General features: G+C 39.1%; 2 protein-coding genes across 4 annotated transcripts; one reads left to right on the forward strand and one right to left on the reverse strand.

Moving 5' to 3' along the window:
* Window positions 1-156: 156 nt before the first annotated feature.
* Window positions 157-8,195, forward strand: LOC131795420 (arylsulfatase B-like). Of its 3 annotated transcripts, XM_059112985.2 has the most exons (10): window positions 157-212; window positions 304-352; window positions 1,259-1,390; window positions 1,928-2,087; window positions 2,649-2,761; window positions 3,062-3,214; window positions 4,387-4,635; window positions 5,236-5,380; window positions 6,325-6,600; window positions 7,361-8,195. In XM_059112985.2, the coding sequence occupies exons 3-10, from the start codon at window positions 1,268-1,270 to the stop codon at window positions 7,699-7,701; spliced, it is 1,560 nt and encodes a 519-aa protein (XP_058968968.2). In that variant the 5' UTR covers window positions 157-212; window positions 304-352; window positions 1,259-1,267; the 3' UTR covers window positions 7,702-8,195. The 3 variants fall into 3 exon arrangements, with proteins under 3 accessions (XP_058968968.2, XP_058968971.2, XP_058968969.2); XM_059112988.2 differs by lacking the exon at window positions 304-352 and having other exon boundaries at window positions 159-212; XM_059112986.2 differs by lacking the exon at window positions 157-212 and having other exon boundaries at window positions 218-352.
* On the reverse strand, window positions 8,129-16,957 carry LOC131795419 (arylsulfatase J). Its single transcript, XM_059112984.2, has 9 exons — window positions 16,657-16,957; window positions 16,298-16,466; window positions 15,227-15,386; window positions 14,263-14,375; window positions 13,491-13,643; window positions 12,672-12,923; window positions 11,904-12,048; window positions 10,429-10,704; window positions 8,129-9,730 (listed from the first exon to the last, which is right to left on the reverse strand). The coding sequence occupies exons 2-9, from the start codon at window positions 16,400-16,402 to the stop codon at window positions 9,348-9,350; spliced, it is 1,587 nt and encodes a 528-aa protein (XP_058968967.2). The 5' UTR covers window positions 16,403-16,466; window positions 16,657-16,957; the 3' UTR covers window positions 8,129-9,347.
* Between the last annotated feature and the right edge of the window lie 655 nt (window positions 16,958-17,612).

The following is a 17,612-nucleotide window of genomic DNA, read 5'->3' on the forward strand; positions in this document are numbered from 1 at the left end:
CTTCCCATTACCTTTCTTTTTTCTTTTTTTTTTTTTTATACGCCACTCCATTCTTTACCCCTCCCCTTACTTTACCTCTCTCCCTCCCCCTACATCGGAGGGTAGCTTGGGTGCCACAGCGCTATGTTGTTGTTCCCAGGTTCCACATTTGGAACACGTTGAGATCATGGGAAAGTCACGAGCTGTACCTCCAGACAGTCCAGGCGAGAAAGGTGAGGTAATTTTGAGTCATAAGACCTAAGTAATTGACATGATAAACGCTATTCTATCTCAGGTTATCACGCAGATTTCAAATCGTTTCAGGTTTAAACATTAGTCAGCTATACTGGACCTTCGATTGCTCCAAAATTCGGTGAGCCTTGCAATTTGTTAGTGAAGCGTTACACTTACATAATATTTTTCTTGATGTGTATGTTATTGACAGGCCACATGCTAAACGTTTCCCTGATATTGTTCGTCACACTGAAGAGCAGCTTACGATAACGCAAGATACATGTAGTTGAAATACTTTGAATTTCAAGGAGAAATGGATGGGAAACCATTGATGTATCGATCACTCACGGGCGACAATCCCCCTTTGTAATATCTTCACCCCCTTGCAAACTCGAGGCTGTTGTTCCACCACCCAGACCATCATTTCTAGATAAGGCTATTCTTTTTCATGATGCATCCCACGGAAAAATTTCCGCACAGCCCCATACTTAATTATGCATGTACATCTTACTAGTGATACACTGAATAATAAAGCCCCATATATGGATGTATAATGATGTATGGGGCTGTGCGGAAATTTTGCCCATCCCACTTCTGTAAGATTTTGAGTTTCCTCACAGCCCCACCATTCCCATCTTTTTCCCATCAGAGTCATGGCTTAACACAGATAGCCCAAGCTTCAGCTGTGAGATGATTATCTTGTGAAATAAGAGTCATGGCAAAAAGATAAGAGTTTGTATGGGAACATTTACAACCGCTCTTAGGAAAAAAAAATACTTTCAAATTCTCAATAATATCTCATACCTTGCCTTACTTCCACAGTGTGTTGCTTGTTGTCTGAACATTTACTATGCTGAAAAGAAGCCATTTTAGCAAGTTATCAATTTCTAGGGTTACTACTCCTAAGAGAAGGACCTTTTCTTATATTTTTGCCATGACTTGTATTACCAAAGATGATCATCTCACAGCTGGAGCTTGGGCTGCCTGTGGACCTAGCTACAGATATTATTTGTAATTATAGTGTTGATTTTCCTCTGACCATCAGCTTAGCAAGATGCAGTTGACTTTGCTGAGCAGAGTCTTCTTAGTATTTGCATTGCTCAGCCATTTGCCATGGTCATGTGCAGCCAAGGAAAGCTCCAAGCCTCATATCATATTCATTGTAGCAGACGACTTGGTAAGACTTGCAAACATGGACCCCAGTGATAGAAAAGACCCAGCCAGGAAATTGGCCTTGGGCAGAGGGAGTAGATGGCAGGGGAGAGGGAAGATTTGCATGTAATGGCTTACTTCCTTGAACCATTACTTTCCTGTTCTCATTGAATCCCTCTTTAAAAATCCCTAGATGACCATGTAACCTTTTAACCCATTTAGGTTTGATCATGCATAACTCAGGAATGTATATATACAGAAGTTTATCTCCAAATAAGGCTATGAATTAGACAAGGTTTGTAGGCTTAAAGGTAACTATCTAAAATTTTAAAAAATTAGATGCTCTTAGGAGACATTTCATTATACATGTAAATGCAATTCAAAAGCCCTGTTAAATTTGTCTTTTAACCAATATTCCTCACACAAGACAGTCCCTGTGTGGGATTGCAGAATACGTAGCCACCTTAAACTCTAAGTCTCATGCCTCTCTTCAGTGTTATGAAACATGTTTTCACAAGGAAATGGCAGTTTTGTTTGATTTTTTCTTTTATTTTGCTTTTAGGGTTGGGATGATGTAAGTTTTCATGGGTCTGACCAGATTCCTACACCAAACATCGACAAACTTGCAAAGGATGGTGTTATCCTGAACAATTATTATGTACAACCCATATGCACTCCCACACGAAGTGCGATTATGACTGGCAAACATCCAATCCATACAGGTTTGTCCACTGCAGTTTCGATCAGCTTTAGTGTGAGCAAAACATTTTGAGGTGCATACATGCATGCACTCACACTTTGGTTTCCTTGCATGAAAAGTACTTTCAACAGTACATTTCAAAATCTAGCTAATACTGTAGTTTCATGTGTCACACTTATATCCAATATTTCTTTTTTGCAGTAAATTGTTTAAAGTTAGAAGAAAAAGATAACTTGTTGCATCTCAAGATCTGACTTTTAATTCTCCTCTCTAGCTGAAACTCATTTGTTGCAAATTAATTGTGAGAATTTGGTCTTAGATCAAAATAAAAACTTCTACCCTACAACTTTGTTTTTGAAGTGACATATTGATCACTCCTGGCAGTTAAAGGTCTTACCATCTGTTTGAGGGTTGTGCTTTGAAAGAATGTCATTGACGGCAATCACTGACAGTTTTTCGACCCTGAGCCTGGCAATCAGACAACATGGATGTCTTATAATATTTTCCAATAAGTTGATAAATTCTACTTTATGCATGAGCAATAGTTGTAATTTTACATTAAGATAAACTCAACTTTCATTAGGTATGCAGTCTGGTGTTATTTTGGCTGCACAACCATATGGACTGGGTTTGAATGAGACTCTCATTCCACAGTACCTTAAAGAATTTGGATATGCAACTCATGGAGTTGGCAAGGTGTGGCTGGAAGCATTTATTGTTGATAATCATTTAAATGATGAATTGATTTATTGTCATCAGGCCACCACTCTGATTATTTACCAATTTGAAGTCTATAGTGTAAGTCTGATAGGAATACTTGGGAAACAGGGATCCTGGCTGAATATTTAGCAGGATCCTGTGCAAGAGGTTCCTAAATGGCAGAATCCCATTTGAGATCCACCTGTATATACCTGGGATCAGGATGGACGAGATTCCACCTCCTATATTTACTTGGGATTTTATTGAGGTTTTTTTTTTCTTTTTGTTCACCCTCAGTGGCATCTGGGTTTCTTCAAGTCGGAATACACTCCCACTAAGCGTGGATTTGATTCATTCTTTGGCTATTGGAGTGGTAAGGAAGATTACTGGGATCACTCATCAGATGCCCCTGGCCAAGGGTGGGGATTGGATTTTCATAACAACACTGAGGTTAGTGAATGTGCACGTGAAAATTTAATTTTTCTCTCCCAAATGGAATTGTTTGGCTGAAAAAAAATTTTTTAAAGGGTGAATAACATCATGCGTTGGAAATTTTTTTATTTAACAGGGTCAACATGTGAGTGCAAATGTGGATCAAACGTTATCCAATTAACTCTATGGCCCCTAAGAGTGACCAGCATATAATTTCTCCTTACAACATCACCCCTGAATCACACATTTAGCCCATGAGAATAAAGGAAATGATCACCAGTTTAAAAAGCTCTTGATTGTTCAACAAACTCTCATTGTCAGCACCATAGGAAAATGTACAGAGAACAGTATGGAGAATATGCATACTGATGTTAGGGTGTAAGAAGTTAACCCAATTCAGCAAGCAGTGGGGGGATACAGTACAGTTTAGCTCAATTTCAGAAAGAAAGTCTTACAATGATGAAAATGGCTTATTTAAACCTCATTACATAAATTGATGAACTGAAAAGTCCAGTTGGTAAATTAGAGTTGACCCTCTTTTACCTTACAAATATGAATACTCAGGGCTGGTTACACATTTATTGAATTCAACCTCCAAAGTTATTTATTGACCCAGGTCCTCCATTTTAAACATTAGTGACTGCAAATCTTAAAGTGAAAAAAAAGTTTTAATCTAATCACAAATTGCTTGCCTAAGAAAAGATCTTAGATTTTTTACCCCTCTGACTTAGCTAGGCATAATTCTTTATTTTTTCACAAACCCAACACTCTTTTAATTGCTTTCATAAGGAGGATTAAGCAAATCATTAACCTTTTCACTCTCAAGATTTCATTAGAAATTCTCCTAACTGTATGTTGTACAATTTTAATGATGTGAGTTTGGAGAATTTGGTATGGGATCAATTAATAATTCCCTAATTGATATTTTTCTTCCTTCTCATGACTTTTTGGCTTGATATTGTGTCAATATTATTATTATTAGGAGAAATCCTATCTTGGTCACTCATGGGAGTTAAAGAATTAAGCAAATGGCAGGGATTTCAAGTGTAATAGGCAGCTGTGCCCTGGTGAAGGGAAGACAGGCTTTAGACAGCATTAAGGGGTCTTGTGGGCTGCCCTAGACTGTTAGTAACTGGGTTTTGGTAAAAACTCTGAAAATAGTATTGAGAAGAATGTCTACTTTTATTCAGAATGACTTTACCAAATGGGGCATGTACAGTACTGAACTGTTCACCACTTTGGCGGTTGACATTATCCAGTCACATAATCATTCCAAGCCTTTGTATCTGTACCTACCCCATCAAGCAGTACACAGTGCAAATGGAATACAGCCCCTTCAAGCCCCTGAGAAACTAATCAAGAAGTTTAAGCACATTGAGGATGAGCGAAGGAGGATCTATGCTGCAATGGTTACTGCCTTGGATGATTCTGTTGGAAAGGTAAAAATAGAAAACTATCTCATAGGTAGTCTCCTTGACAGCCATTGTGCGGTCTTGTCACGCAACTTATTTGGAGGGAGAGAAAAGGCGTTGCGTGACACGACCAAGAAACGACTGCGCAAGAACTTGTCTCCATTTTGTTCATGTTAAAAATTACGGCTAAATATTTTCAAGTTTGATATTTGCAGTTCTTTGAGTATGGTTTATCATTGGGTAATAAAAGTCTGTTCTCGAGTGGCTCATCCAGTCGGGGCTTTTTTTTGGTTTATGTAACATAAGGCGACTACTAGTACTGCTTCTCTCCTAAAATGGATGTCTAGTTTATCGCAGGCTACCACCCCTTTCTTTCCTTTCCTCTTCCCCCCCCCCCCCCCCCCTTTACTTCCCTGGAATTTTATTTGGCTTCCCATATAAACGCCTGGGTGGGGAGGGCCACTTTTGATACTAAACTGTCTTGCCCAACAACACAACACTATGACGTCTCGAACTCGGGCCTTTCGATGCGGACTATCCATTCCTTGGTTGTTCCTTCTTAAATTATGGCCTCTCAAAGTGTTTTTTTTACTTAACCAAGCTGATGTTTTTCTCTCCTGTATTTAGGTAGCAGACGCCTTGGTAGCGAACGGTTTGTACAATAACTCTGTGATCGTATTCACTACAGACAATGGCGGCCCGGCAAACGGGTTTGACAAGAACATGGCATCCAACTTTCCTTTGCGTGGAGTGAAAGCTACTTTGTGGGAAGGTACATGCGATTTTTGCGGTGTTTCACACAATAAAGTCCCAGTTTGAAATTGACAAAGGCAAAATTTATTTTAGGAAAATTTAAGGATTTTGAATCTTAGGCTGAAATCTGACCAGGTAATGTCGTTCTTTGATATTCTTCGGTGCCCCTTTAACCGCTCATTGTGACATGTTTCATGCATGATGAGTGCCCTCACATTTACAAGGATAGTCGCGGCTTTTTTAATGGCCGTAGCTAGCTTGAGAGGTGAATTGTCTGTTTTTGTGAAGAGAAGTTTGGTGACTGGGAACTGGTTGTTTCGATAAAAGTCATTTTGATACAAGTCGATTGGATACAAACTTAAGTCAATTCTACTCATCCTTGGAATCTCCTTTAGGTGAGTTTTGGTTTATCATCCAGACATTCAATTACTCCTTTATTAGTATGTATCAAAGTGACTGAAGTTGTATCGAGACGACTTTATACGTGTATCGAATCGACTTTGTGTATATATTGAATTGATTTGTCTCAAAACGACTTTGTAACGAAACGACAGTCACTGTAAACCGATCTACAACTTCCTCTCTTGAAGACCTAATCAAATATTGATAAACACCCACACACCCACTGCAGAATAGGAGACAGCTATCTGTGAAGTCAATTCAACAGGATCTCGTGAATATGATATGGATATTTACAAGGTGGCGTAGATCTTGAGTGAGTTTAGATATTATTTTTATTTCAAAATTCGAGATCCTATTAGACGAACTGACTACTGACGGGAAAAGTTAAAAAAATGTAAATTCAACTTGTACTTTCGGAGAATGTTAAGATAAGCACCGTGACTTCCTCGGCCTGAAAAAAATGAGGAGGTTGACATTTGTTTTTCTTTATTTTCCACGCAAGACAATCCCTATTTAATTTACTCTTGGAAGAGTGGTTTTGACTGTAAATTTTATTCACAGGCGGAGTTCGCGGAGCAGCCTTTGTTCACAGTCCCTTGTTAAAGTCAGGTGGCCGAGTAAGCCTGGACCTGATGCACGTGTCTGACTGGGTTCCTACCTTATATGGTTTGGCGGGAGGAGACACCAGCAAGCTTACTGACCTTGATGGGGTCGATATGTGGGATACCATCTCCAAGGGAGAGAGTTCCCCCCGTCAAGAATTACTGCACAACATTCATCCAAGTGGCGGGGAGGCTGCTATGCGGTATGGCCAATGGAAGATAGTTGTTAATGCAAGTAAGTGAACATTGAAATATCAAGCCTTTTATACGCGTACCATCCATCATTAGGAGGAACTGAACTTAAATGCTGCTTCGCCCAACGTTTTTTGTATTATACAATGGCTTCACTTGTTCAGCTATCATCCTCAAAAGGGTTTAATGCTCAGTAAACCCCACAGATATTTTTGTTTTAGGTTATTGTTAAGCTTTTCTGCACCTGACTTACACATGAAACTTTCAATCAATTTTTCCAGTCACTTGTTAACCCTTTAACTCCCAAGATCTGATTGTGAATTCTCCCTTTTAGCTGCTAGACATTTCCTTGTAAATAAGTTACAGGAGTTTGGTGTCAGATGGAGATAACAACTTCAAAAACTTCTCATGACCTGTTTGCTGGATAATGTTTAGATATTATAGGGGAGAAGTTCCTTGTTAATCACTTCTGGGAGTTAATGGGTTAACCCTAAAACCAAACGATAAAGCGATTGGGAGCTTCCAGCACACAAAGTGGCCCAATTTTTTTTTCTTCCGGCCTCCTTTACCAGTCATAGATAGACTCGCGAATTCTTACTGAAGGTAACTAGAGTCAAGGGTGTGTCAAGGCACAAGATGGAGGCAGGCGCGTGAGGAGTGAATCACGTTCTTATTCTCACGCCTGACTTAGACTTGTTTCCCCCCTTTCGTTTTGCGCTAGCCAGCTCAATTGAGTTATGTAATTAAACCCATGTCTTTTGAGCAGAATAGAAAGGGCTAAATGCATTAATTATATATTGCAGGCAAAGGCTGGAATGGATGGTATCCTCCACCTGAATACGAGAAATCAAACATCTATAACAACACCTTAAAAAACGCAGCGGTGAAATGCGACCAACCGCCCAGTGACCCACCAACGTGCACCAAGTCTGAAGGACCTTGCTTGTTTGATATCGAGAAAGATCCTTGCGAGTATGTGAATCTGGCGAGTCAACACAACGACATCGTTCAGGAACTGTTGGCAAAGTTGGAGAAATACAGAAAATCTAGTGTTACGCCCAGAAACCAGCCTATAGACCCTAAGGCGAATCCAATATATCATGGTGGAGCTTGGATTGCATGGGACGATAAGAGCTATTCTTGATCTAGTGTCCTGAATCCTAATCCAAAGTAACATTTTTCTGGTCAGTCGTTGCAATAGCTTTTATCAGTTTGAAGACACTCAATTGGAATACGCTGCTTTGTTGCAGAAAAAAATTTGGACTTAGAGATTATATGGAGAGTTAAATTGTGGCAAACTCTAGATGTTGTAGAATAGCTCACCTATCAGTAGCTGGCGACACACGCTTTTACTATCTATTAGCCTCACTAACGCCGACATGTTAGGCCAAAATGAGCATTATGTTTTTCATTGTCACATCAAAGCATTTGCTGAACTGAAAGACAGCCGAGTTTGGATTGGAAACTAACGCGAAAGTATGATCTAAAAAAATAACGATGGTGTGGGGTTAGGATAGGTGGGATAATTTTTGTAGGTTAACGATTTTTAAAAAATCACTCAGAGGCAGAAATATTTTCGAGATTAAGAATTTTAATCAGTTGGTGGATTCAATAAAGACAAAGTGTTGGAAAGTAAAATTTGACTGAATAAATGTGTAGCAATCTGAAGTTAGCTCTGAAGTATCTTGGGTACCAAAGAATTTAGCCATACTAAAATGATTATTACATTATATTAGTCAACTAAGAGATTTTTACCACAAGACCTCCAAAATCACCCCATATATTTTTGAATCACCTCCGTCTGCTAATTTACACGCTGCTTTTTAGTTATTTTTAATCCTTCCCTTCATTATTTTACTATTTTTATGCTTGGATTTAATTTCTTCCTGGTATTCCGCGCGTAAGAGACTTACCCACCCTCAATATTTAGATTCTCTTTTTTATCAATCTCGCGACTCAGTACCAAAAGGGATCATTCCATTTCATCTGAACTGCTGCTGCATTTAAACCCAAACTCCCAGAGGCGATTCACATATAATTCTCCATCAGGAGCCCATTACCCGGAGCTTCCATCTTCCATACTTACCCTCTGAGTCAACCCTGTCCCGTATCTTTTTATTTTTAGAAGCACCTCCCACGGGGTTTTTCGCGGGTGTTTACATAATAGCCAATCATAAGAGAGCTGTGGTCCTCTACTGTTTACGTCTCCTGCAGAGAAGAAATAGAGGTCAGCCTTCGCCTTTGGCCGCAATTTTTTTTTGGGTGTTATGCGAACATCACCGTGTTTTCGCGGGAAATTAAAGAACCCCCCACATATCTCAGTTCTAAAAATAAAAAGATACGGGACAGGGTTGACTCAAGGGTACAATTGGTATGGAGGCTCCGGGTAATGGGCTCCTGTTCTCCATATAGTATCCATACATTATCCAGCAAACAGGTAATGTGAATACATAAACTTATTAGGTAGAAGTTGTTATCTTGATCTAACGCCAAATTCTCGTAAGTAATTCACAAAGAAATATGCAGCAATTAGAGGGGAGAATTAGCAATCAGATCTTGGGAGTTCAAGGGTTAACTTCCCGGACCCGAAGAGAGACTTTCATGAGATGCACAGCAACGTGGCAATTCTTTGTTTTCCATTAAGAGATGTTTGCCCATGGCTTTTGGTAAAGATGAATTTGAAAGACGCAATCACGAAGGAACCAAATTACAGTCATTTCTGCCTTAATTCTTTTAAATCCCCACCCACAACCTGCTAAGTGACGATCAACCACACTGAGTGCCCTGGCACTACTCCTCGCAGTTCTCATTTGGTTTCTCGTCACACCACGCTGTCCACACGCCATCATGGAATTTGGGATCCGCGTTCTTGTCGTAGGGTTTATTCCTAATCGGCACCATAGTCGCTTTGTACTTCTCCAGCAATTGCAACATCATTTTCAGCACGTCCTTCTCTTTCTCGGCTACGTTGGTGTACTCACATGGATCGTCTTGAATGTTGAAGAGGCATGGCCCGTCCTTGACGCCACACTTTGTGGGCTCAGCTGGCTGTGGTCCGCACGTCACAACAGCGTTTTTCAGAGAGGGAAGGGAGGTGGTGAAATTGCGCGGTGATCGTGCGTTTTCCTCGATCCCCGGCGGTGGGTACCATCCGTCACGACCACCACCGTCAGCTTGGCAGAAGTAAAAATGTATTATCAATAATCAATAAAAGTGTAACAGTCAATAGCAGTACAATAACTTGCCAACCAAGCTGAAAATTTTACATCTCTCTTACTCTATTTCTAAACACAACGCCTATAACATAGACAATCCTTGCAGAGTGTAGACCCCTCGTTGCAAATAAACTAAGCCCTAGCGCGTTGGTGCGATAACGAAACGGTAATTAGGACAGGCCTCTCCTGACAACTTTGGTCCCATTTCAATACCAGACAGTAAGTGTGAAGTGTCATAGCTCTAAGGTCTGGCGCGCAACAACGGTTAGAGTTGCCTGGGCATTGAGTTCCGTGGTTAAAATTAACGCCCTAACTTCGGTACCCATATCCTCCATACCCTTCTCCATACAATTCTTTTGGTACTGACAAGGAGAATTTGTTTAACAATCAAAGTTTCTTAGTTCGGTGATCATTTCCCTGTATTCTTATCATGTCAATGAGTGACTCAAAAGTATTACTGTAAGGGAAAAGTAGATGCTAGTCACTCTTAAGGTTTTAAGGGTAAAATAGACACACAAGCAAGCTCAGGAAACGCTGCCTTGGTGCGACAAATCCACGTTTCAACCTCAAGATGATGGAGAGTTTGAGTCTTCCGAGCTCCTAAAAAGACCGTTTTACAGCATATGTTTAGGATATCACGAGAACACATTTCTCACTTTCATTCACCAACAGTTTCCATTGTTCATATCGCAGCGCAGATGCCCACGTCACTGGGTCGATGTTATGCACCAATTCCTTTCGAGGAGACTTCTCGCCCTTGGACAAAGAAGGCCACATATCGTACCCATCTATGTTAAGGAGCTTCTGCACGTCCCCACCCGCACGCCCGTAGAGCGTAGGGAGCCAGTCTGACAGATGCATTAGGTCCATGCTCACACGGCCTGTGGATGCCAAGAGGGGGCTGTGGACAAAAGAGGTTCCCCTGATTCCTCCTGACGGATTAAGAGATGATACAAGAACGCTTAGATTTATTATTATCATGATAATCACTACTCTTTGACGTAACGATTCGCTGATTTTATGATAATTTAAAGCACATACAGTAACACCATCCACCAGAATGGCAAAATGAATTTAATTTTCTAAGTTGCAACAATGGCTAAATTTCCCTCACATTCACCGATCGCCATGTATCCATATCAAATTCAGATGTACAAAATGCAATAGGCAGACTGGGGTGTTATTTAGCCCTCTACACCCTAACATCAGTATGCAAATTCTCCACACTGTTCTCTAAACACTTCCTTTCATGCTGGCAAGGAGAATTTCTTGAACAGTCAAACGTTTCTTTATTTGGTGATCATTTTCTTAATTCTCAAGACCTTAACCCTTTAAATCCCAGTACTGTGATTAACGTGAACCTTCTCCCTAAATATCCATGCATTATCCAGCAAACAGATAATGAGAATACTCAAACTTATCAGGTAGAAGCTACTATCTTGATCTAGCACCAAGCTCTCATTACTAAATTACAAGGAAATGTGCAGCTGCTAGAGGGTAGAATTAACAATCAGATCTTGGGAGTTAAAGGGTTAATGACTGATTCTGAGGTGATATTTCAAGGAAAAATTAGATGCAAGTCACTCTTCAGGGTCAAAGGTTATTTATGGCTCCTTTTCTAGAAGGAGACCACAGAGTAACCCTTCATGCCACTACAAATCTACAATATACACTCAAAACGTTTTGTGTAGTTAATCTATCAATTGAAAATGGATGTAAGATATCTGTGGGTTACAAATTACTTAGAATACATAAATCTTAACCTAGCATCTATTTTCTTTTCATATCATTCCTGATTCACATATTAAGGTAAAGAGAATGATAGCTTTGATCATCAACCAAAGAAACTTGTGAGTGTTTACCCTTTAACCCCTGAGAGTGACTAGCATCTAATTTTTCCTTACAATACTACCCCCAACATCACACATAAAGTCACAAGAAAAAGAAAATGATGACCAACAATAAAAGCTCTAGATTGTGAAACAAATTCTCCTTGTCAGCACCTTAGAAATGTATAGAGAACAGTATGGAGAATATGCATACTGATGTTAGGGTACTAAGAGGCTAATAGTACATTCTATATCCTCCATCATCATCTTATCATAATCATCTATAATCATTCATTATTCACCTTCCCACAAAGTATACTTGGTTCCTCTCAGCGGATAATTACAAGCTGTGTTCCGACTTACACCGTTGGCTGGTCCACCATTGTCAGTACTAAACACAATGATGGAGTTATCATACATTCCTCTTGCCCTGAGTGTGTCAATCACCTAATGTAACCAAAAAACAAGTTCAGGAGTCAGACTGACGAGAAAATCTTCATCGACTCAGTATGTATAAATTGGAAGAAGTGGTGACTTTACAGTAGGTGCAGTCACTGATCTGGGTTCAAGACCTGGCTGGGTCACTGTGTTGTGTTGTGTTCTTGGGGTAAACACTTTTCTATGACAGTGCTTCTCTCAATCCAAATGGCTATCAGCAAATTCTCAGCATAGTTTGACAGGGGGTACCCTTATGATGGACTGGCATCCCATCCAGGGTGGGTGTTGTGATACTTTTAGTCACCTCATGCTCTGGAAAAACATGATAAGCTCCAGCTGGATGGATGACTAAAATAAGCTCTAGTACAGACTTTTTTATAGTATGTACACCCCCTGCATAAGAATTAAATCCAGCAGAAAAAGAATTGACATAAATAGTTTTAAGAAGCTTCTTGTAACTCCAAACTTTGTTCTTATTTGTCTGAGCACTGCATTGGTATTCCTTTTGCTGCAGGATTGAATCTCATCCCAATGTACAGCATGTATGTCAACCAACAACAAGATCAAATAGATTATTTTTGATACACCAAATAAAACTATCAGTGACTACAAGCTTGCATTGCTCACTTCACCTTTCCAACAGATTGATCCAGTGCTGTAGCCATTGCTGCAAAAACTCGCCGATCCTCATCATGGATGCTGTCGTTAAACTTGTTAATCAGATCCTTTGGTGCTTGAAGTGGTTGGTGTGCATTTGCACTATGAACTGCTTCATGTGCCAGGTACAAAAAGAGTGGTTTGGAGGTGTTGTGTGAGTTGATCAAATTTACAGCATGGTCTGTGAACATATAGGTGCGGTAATTTCCCCACTGGTTATGCACAGGCTGCAAAATTTACAAAAAGGAATTCTTAAATATTCATTTTGTTTAAAAAAATATGAAGAAGTCACTCTGAAGGTAAAGAGACAAGATGGGGTTTAAGAGCTGGATTGCAGGCACAAGACATGATGTGGAATTAAGTGTGTTGGAGAAAAATCTGACAGCCCCTATACCTCTTCTTTGAAAATGGAAATGATGATGCAAAGGTGGATCTATGAGGGGAGGGGTGCAGGGGGTATGTACCTCCCCCTGCCCCATCCCCATGAGATGTCCTGCAGCTTCATGGTGATACAAAATCTGCTGTATCATTTGCTGTGTATTCTCAAAAATTCACAGCATGTCATTGCCCAGTCATAACCCTGCTTCTTCAGCGGTCAATTAAAACTTATTTCTTAGGGGTGCATCCCCTCTTGAAAAATATCCTGAATCTGCCCCCTATAATGACAATGATCATGATCGTGACAACAACAATGATGATTAAATATTGTGCAGTTGGAATTTGTAGAGGCTCTCATGAATCACTTTTGGTATGAGATTTAAAAACAAAGGAAATTTTAGTGCATGTACATGTACCTCTGTATTGTTCCTAAGGTCCAATCCCCATGACCCATACATTTCAGCTTCAGATTGATCCCAGTAGTCACCAGCACCCAGCCAGTATCCAAAGAACGAGTCAAATCCTCTTTTCGTTGGGGTATAGTCATACTTGAAGAATCCCAGATGCCACTGACAGACAAATTGGGCAAAACATCATGGAAACCAAAGATATTTCATAAATTGATTCATATACTCCAAAGCATACTTGCAATTCCACATCAACAACAACCAAATTTAATGACACACACAGAAAATCATATAGGATTGAAACATTAAACCAATCTTACTACCCACAGTGAGAAATCACATGATGTTATCTGTTAATAATTCTAACACAATACTTGCAAATGGAGTTTTTAAAACCTCTTTCTTTCAACCTTTGCATGTTCTGTCTTTTTAAAGAGAGAGAGTAAAAAGCTGGGCCTTTTTCAGAGCTAACCCATGGACTTGGTCCCAGAAGATATTCATGTCCACAAACATACATTTAAACCCTGAGATTGTTTTATTATGAATACAATGGCTTGATGGCTTGACAAATTCTCCTTGTCAGCACCTTAAGAAGTGTATAGAACATAGTATGAAGAGTTTGCATACTGATGTTAGGATGTAAAGGGTTAAAAGGCTTCTATTACTAGTACCAGGCCACTCATTGTCTTACCCAGCTTTGCATTGCATGCTGTAGTACTCATCAGAAAGTACATGTATTAAGCCTACTCTTATGATAGATTAGAATTATTCAAATCTGTACCTTTCCCACAGCATGTGTGGCATAACCCAATTCTTTGAGAAACTGAGGTAGCAATTTTTCCTCCAGACCCAACCCAAAAGGCTCTCCACCCATGATAACACTGTGTTGCATTCCTGAAAATGGTCATCATGGAAAAAAAGTTAATCAATAATGGTTCACCAAAAATCTTTCTTACAAAAACCCTCATTCACTTGTGCACAATTTTCTGTCTTTCAATTTAACATTCTTGTTTTGAATATACATGCCCAAAAATTTCATTCTGAAAGCCAGACAGCAGCTCTTCAATAAGGTCCTACCCAGGGCCAAGGTTTCAGATGCTGTTAAATTTGCTTCATATAATCTTAAATCACCCAAGGTGTCCTATCTGAAGTCATTTCCTACTTTAACCCTTGTATAATTCCAATGATCTGATGTTTAATTCTCCCTACTAGCTGCTGCACATTTCCCTATATATTACAGTCATATAGTCAGGAGAATTTGGTGTTACATAAAGATGACAACTTTGACCTGATAGGTTAGAGTATTCTCATTACCTGTTTGCTAGATAACGTATGAATATTATAGGGAGAAGTTCAATGTTAGTCACCTCTGTGGGTTAAAGGAGTTAAAGAGGAGTTAGACAGAGTTAAAGGATTAACACACAGTTAGACCATGCAATTGATTATTTAAGATAACTTCTGCTTTTGCTGCTTTATAATCTCACCAAAAAAAGTAGATATAAACAATTTTTTTAAGGTTTCCTATATCTGGTGGTTCAATCTATCTGTGAAAAACTAAACTTTAAGTCATCATTCAAATCAGTTAGATATTAAATTTCTTTCTTTCCTTTTTTTTTTTTCATGATCTATATCAATAAAATTAATTCTCAAACTAGAGCAGGGGAAAATTTGAATTACAAAAGATATAACTGATAATTGCCTACAGGTGTATACAAGATATTTAACTGGTTGAAGCAGATATTTACCTGTGTGTATGGGATATTTTCCTGTCATGATAGTACTGCGACTTGGAGAGCAAATTGGTGACACATAGTAGTTGTTCAAGATCACTCCATTCTTTGCCAAACCATCAATATTAGGAGTCGGAATTTGCTTTGAGCCATGAAAACTCACATCATCCCAGCCCTAAAAAAGAAGAAAGAACACAACAGCATAAAGATCACTTCCACCATATAATATTTTCATTTTTCCATAATTTCCATAATTGTTTCATTATTTCTTTCAACTCTTAAACCTCAAGAGGTGATTAACATGCAACTTCTCCATAAAATGTCCATACATTATCCACAAACAGGTAATGAGAATATTCAAATTATCTGGTAGAAGTTGTTATCTTAATCTTACATCAAATTCCTGCAACTATACAATTTACAAGTAAATGTTTAGCAGCTAAACGGGGGAATTAACAATCAGATCTTGGCAGTGGCAGGGTTAAAAAGTATAGTTCTTTGCATGAATGGGTAGTTTACTTTACAGTAGGGATGTTTAAATATAGCAAATAAAGAAAAACAAAAAAGGAATGTACAACAACCGTATATTTAAAATCAACAAAAAGTAATTATCATGATAAACCTGTAATAATATGTGGTCTTATTAGACCTTTTCACTCTACCATCAGTTTGCATATTCTCCACTCTGCTCTCTTTACATTTCCTTAGGTGTTGACAAGGAGAATTTGTTTAACAATCGAGAGCTTCTTCAACTGGTGATCATTTCTTTCGTTCTTGTTTCCTGAATGTTTGATTCAGGGGTGATATTGCGAGGAGAAATTAGATACTTATCCCTTTAACTCACATGAGTGACCAAGAAAGAATTTCTCCTTACAATATCAATACAATATCAACCAGATAAGTGATGAGAATAAAGAAAAATATCAGTTTGGGGATAATTACTTGATCCAATATAACATTCCCTGAACTAACATAATGATTACAACCTAGAATTCTATGGTTGACAGTAAGGAGAATTACAAATTTGATCTGGGAGCTAAAGGGTTATCACTTTTAAGAGTCAAAGCGTTACCTCACAGTACTCACCAAATCATCAGCCAAGATGAATATTATATGAGGCTGACTGATGTTCTTTGCTTGAGCAACAATAACTATGGAGGACAACACTGCTAACTGCAGGATTGCACGCATGGTCAAATATTTTTGGTATATCTCTGCGCAAGCCTTTGATTTGTAGTCGTAGGAGATTCTGTGGCTGCAACAAAAACAATGATTACTATGCCTATTAAATTTAGCTTAACGATTGATTGCCCAGGTACTACCGTACCGGTAGTTCAATCTGAATATATACAAATAGAAGTGAGCATTAGGACTAGAGCCCGATCAGATTGCCTCTCATTCCAAGCGAGGATCAACATGATTTTGAGGCTATTCGTTAGACTCACCTCACTGCACCATCTCCAGTCGTGAGTGTTATGTGTTACAGTAATAGTCATATTATCATCATGTGATCTGCAGTCATGGAGTCAGTGATGATTTACATTCAGCGTGCATTGCGGAAACTATGTAAGTCCGACAATTTTTACGTCCAGAAGAATGAGCTAATAAACACCATGGGCTTGACGAAAACGCAGCCAAATTTGCGTTCTATGTTGGTTTAGACTCTCATCCTCGTCGTATCTCAAGAATATTGGGAAGATCGTGAATAACATTGTCGTTGGTCTTCCTCAGGGCAAGCATTGCGTGACATCACGCTGCAAAGGAGTCAGAGTTGAATGATGAAGACTGGGCTCTAGTAGAAGGAAGGCGAGATTAGGCTAAACAGGCGCGCGAAAAATCGCGAAAAAGACGCGGTCACATGATAGACGAATCGAAATCTCCAAAGGGGAAAAGGAAATGAATGGCTTTGGAGACGAGAATGGGGGACTGTTTAAGTTAATTTCTATCTCTCCTTCGGATATCTTAGGACGGTATCCTGTCGGGAATCTCGTTAGGAGCAGGCGAGTCACTACCTAGCAACGTCTCTACATGAAAAATGGAGAATGTAAAGAAGTAGCTACAGAGTGACAAGAGTTATGTCTTAATTCAAGTTCATCAGAAAATCCTCGGGAGGAAAAACTTTATAATCAGCCCTTTTATAGATATCCAACACTGTGATAATGCTGGCTTAGGTTTCGAATCTTCCTGCATTGGACAAATGGAAAAGCAAGCTAATCATATTTTGATGAATTTTAATCAAACTTAAACTTAATCGTCATCGCAAATATATACACACTCAGTGAGGTGCTTACGAGTTCGTATAAATTCTGCATGTTTTATTGAAGGTGAAGAATACTTGTAGCTTGCAATAAATTACTGTAGCACCTCTCTGCAAGAATCGACGAGGGATCGTGACTGCTTT

The sequence above is a fragment of the Pocillopora verrucosa genome, chromosome 8 (genome assembly GCF_036669915.1).
Source record: "Pocillopora verrucosa isolate sample1 chromosome 8, ASM3666991v2, whole genome shotgun sequence".
Classification (NCBI taxonomy): domain Eukaryota; kingdom Metazoa; phylum Cnidaria; class Anthozoa; order Scleractinia; family Pocilloporidae; genus Pocillopora; species Pocillopora verrucosa.

Bases quoted from the DNA above. Each gene is read 5' to 3' on its own strand.
- LOC131795420 (XM_059112985.2), top strand. From the start codon at position 1,268: ATGCAGTTGACTTTGCTGAGCAGAGTCTTCTTAGTATTTGCATTGCTC. The intron at 2,088-2,648 runs GTTTGTCCACTG...AACTTTCATTAG, and splicing joins CAAACATCCAATCCATACAG to GTATGCAGTCTGGTGTTATT. The intron at 2,762-3,061 runs GTGTGGCTGGAA...GTTCACCCTCAG, and splicing joins CAACTCATGGAGTTGGCAAG to TGGCATCTGGGTTTCTTCAA.
- LOC131795419 (XM_059112984.2), bottom strand. From the start codon at position 16,402: ATGCGTGCAATCCTGCAGTTAGCAGTGTTGTCCTCCATAGTTATTGTT. The intron at 14,376-15,226 runs GTAAATATCTGC...GACCATTTTCAG, and splicing joins AAAATATCCCATACACACAG to GAATGCAACACAGTGTTATC. The intron at 10,705-11,903 runs GTGAATAATGAA...TTAATCCGTCAG, and splicing joins CAAGTATACTTTGTGGGAAG to GAGGAATCAGGGGAACCTCT.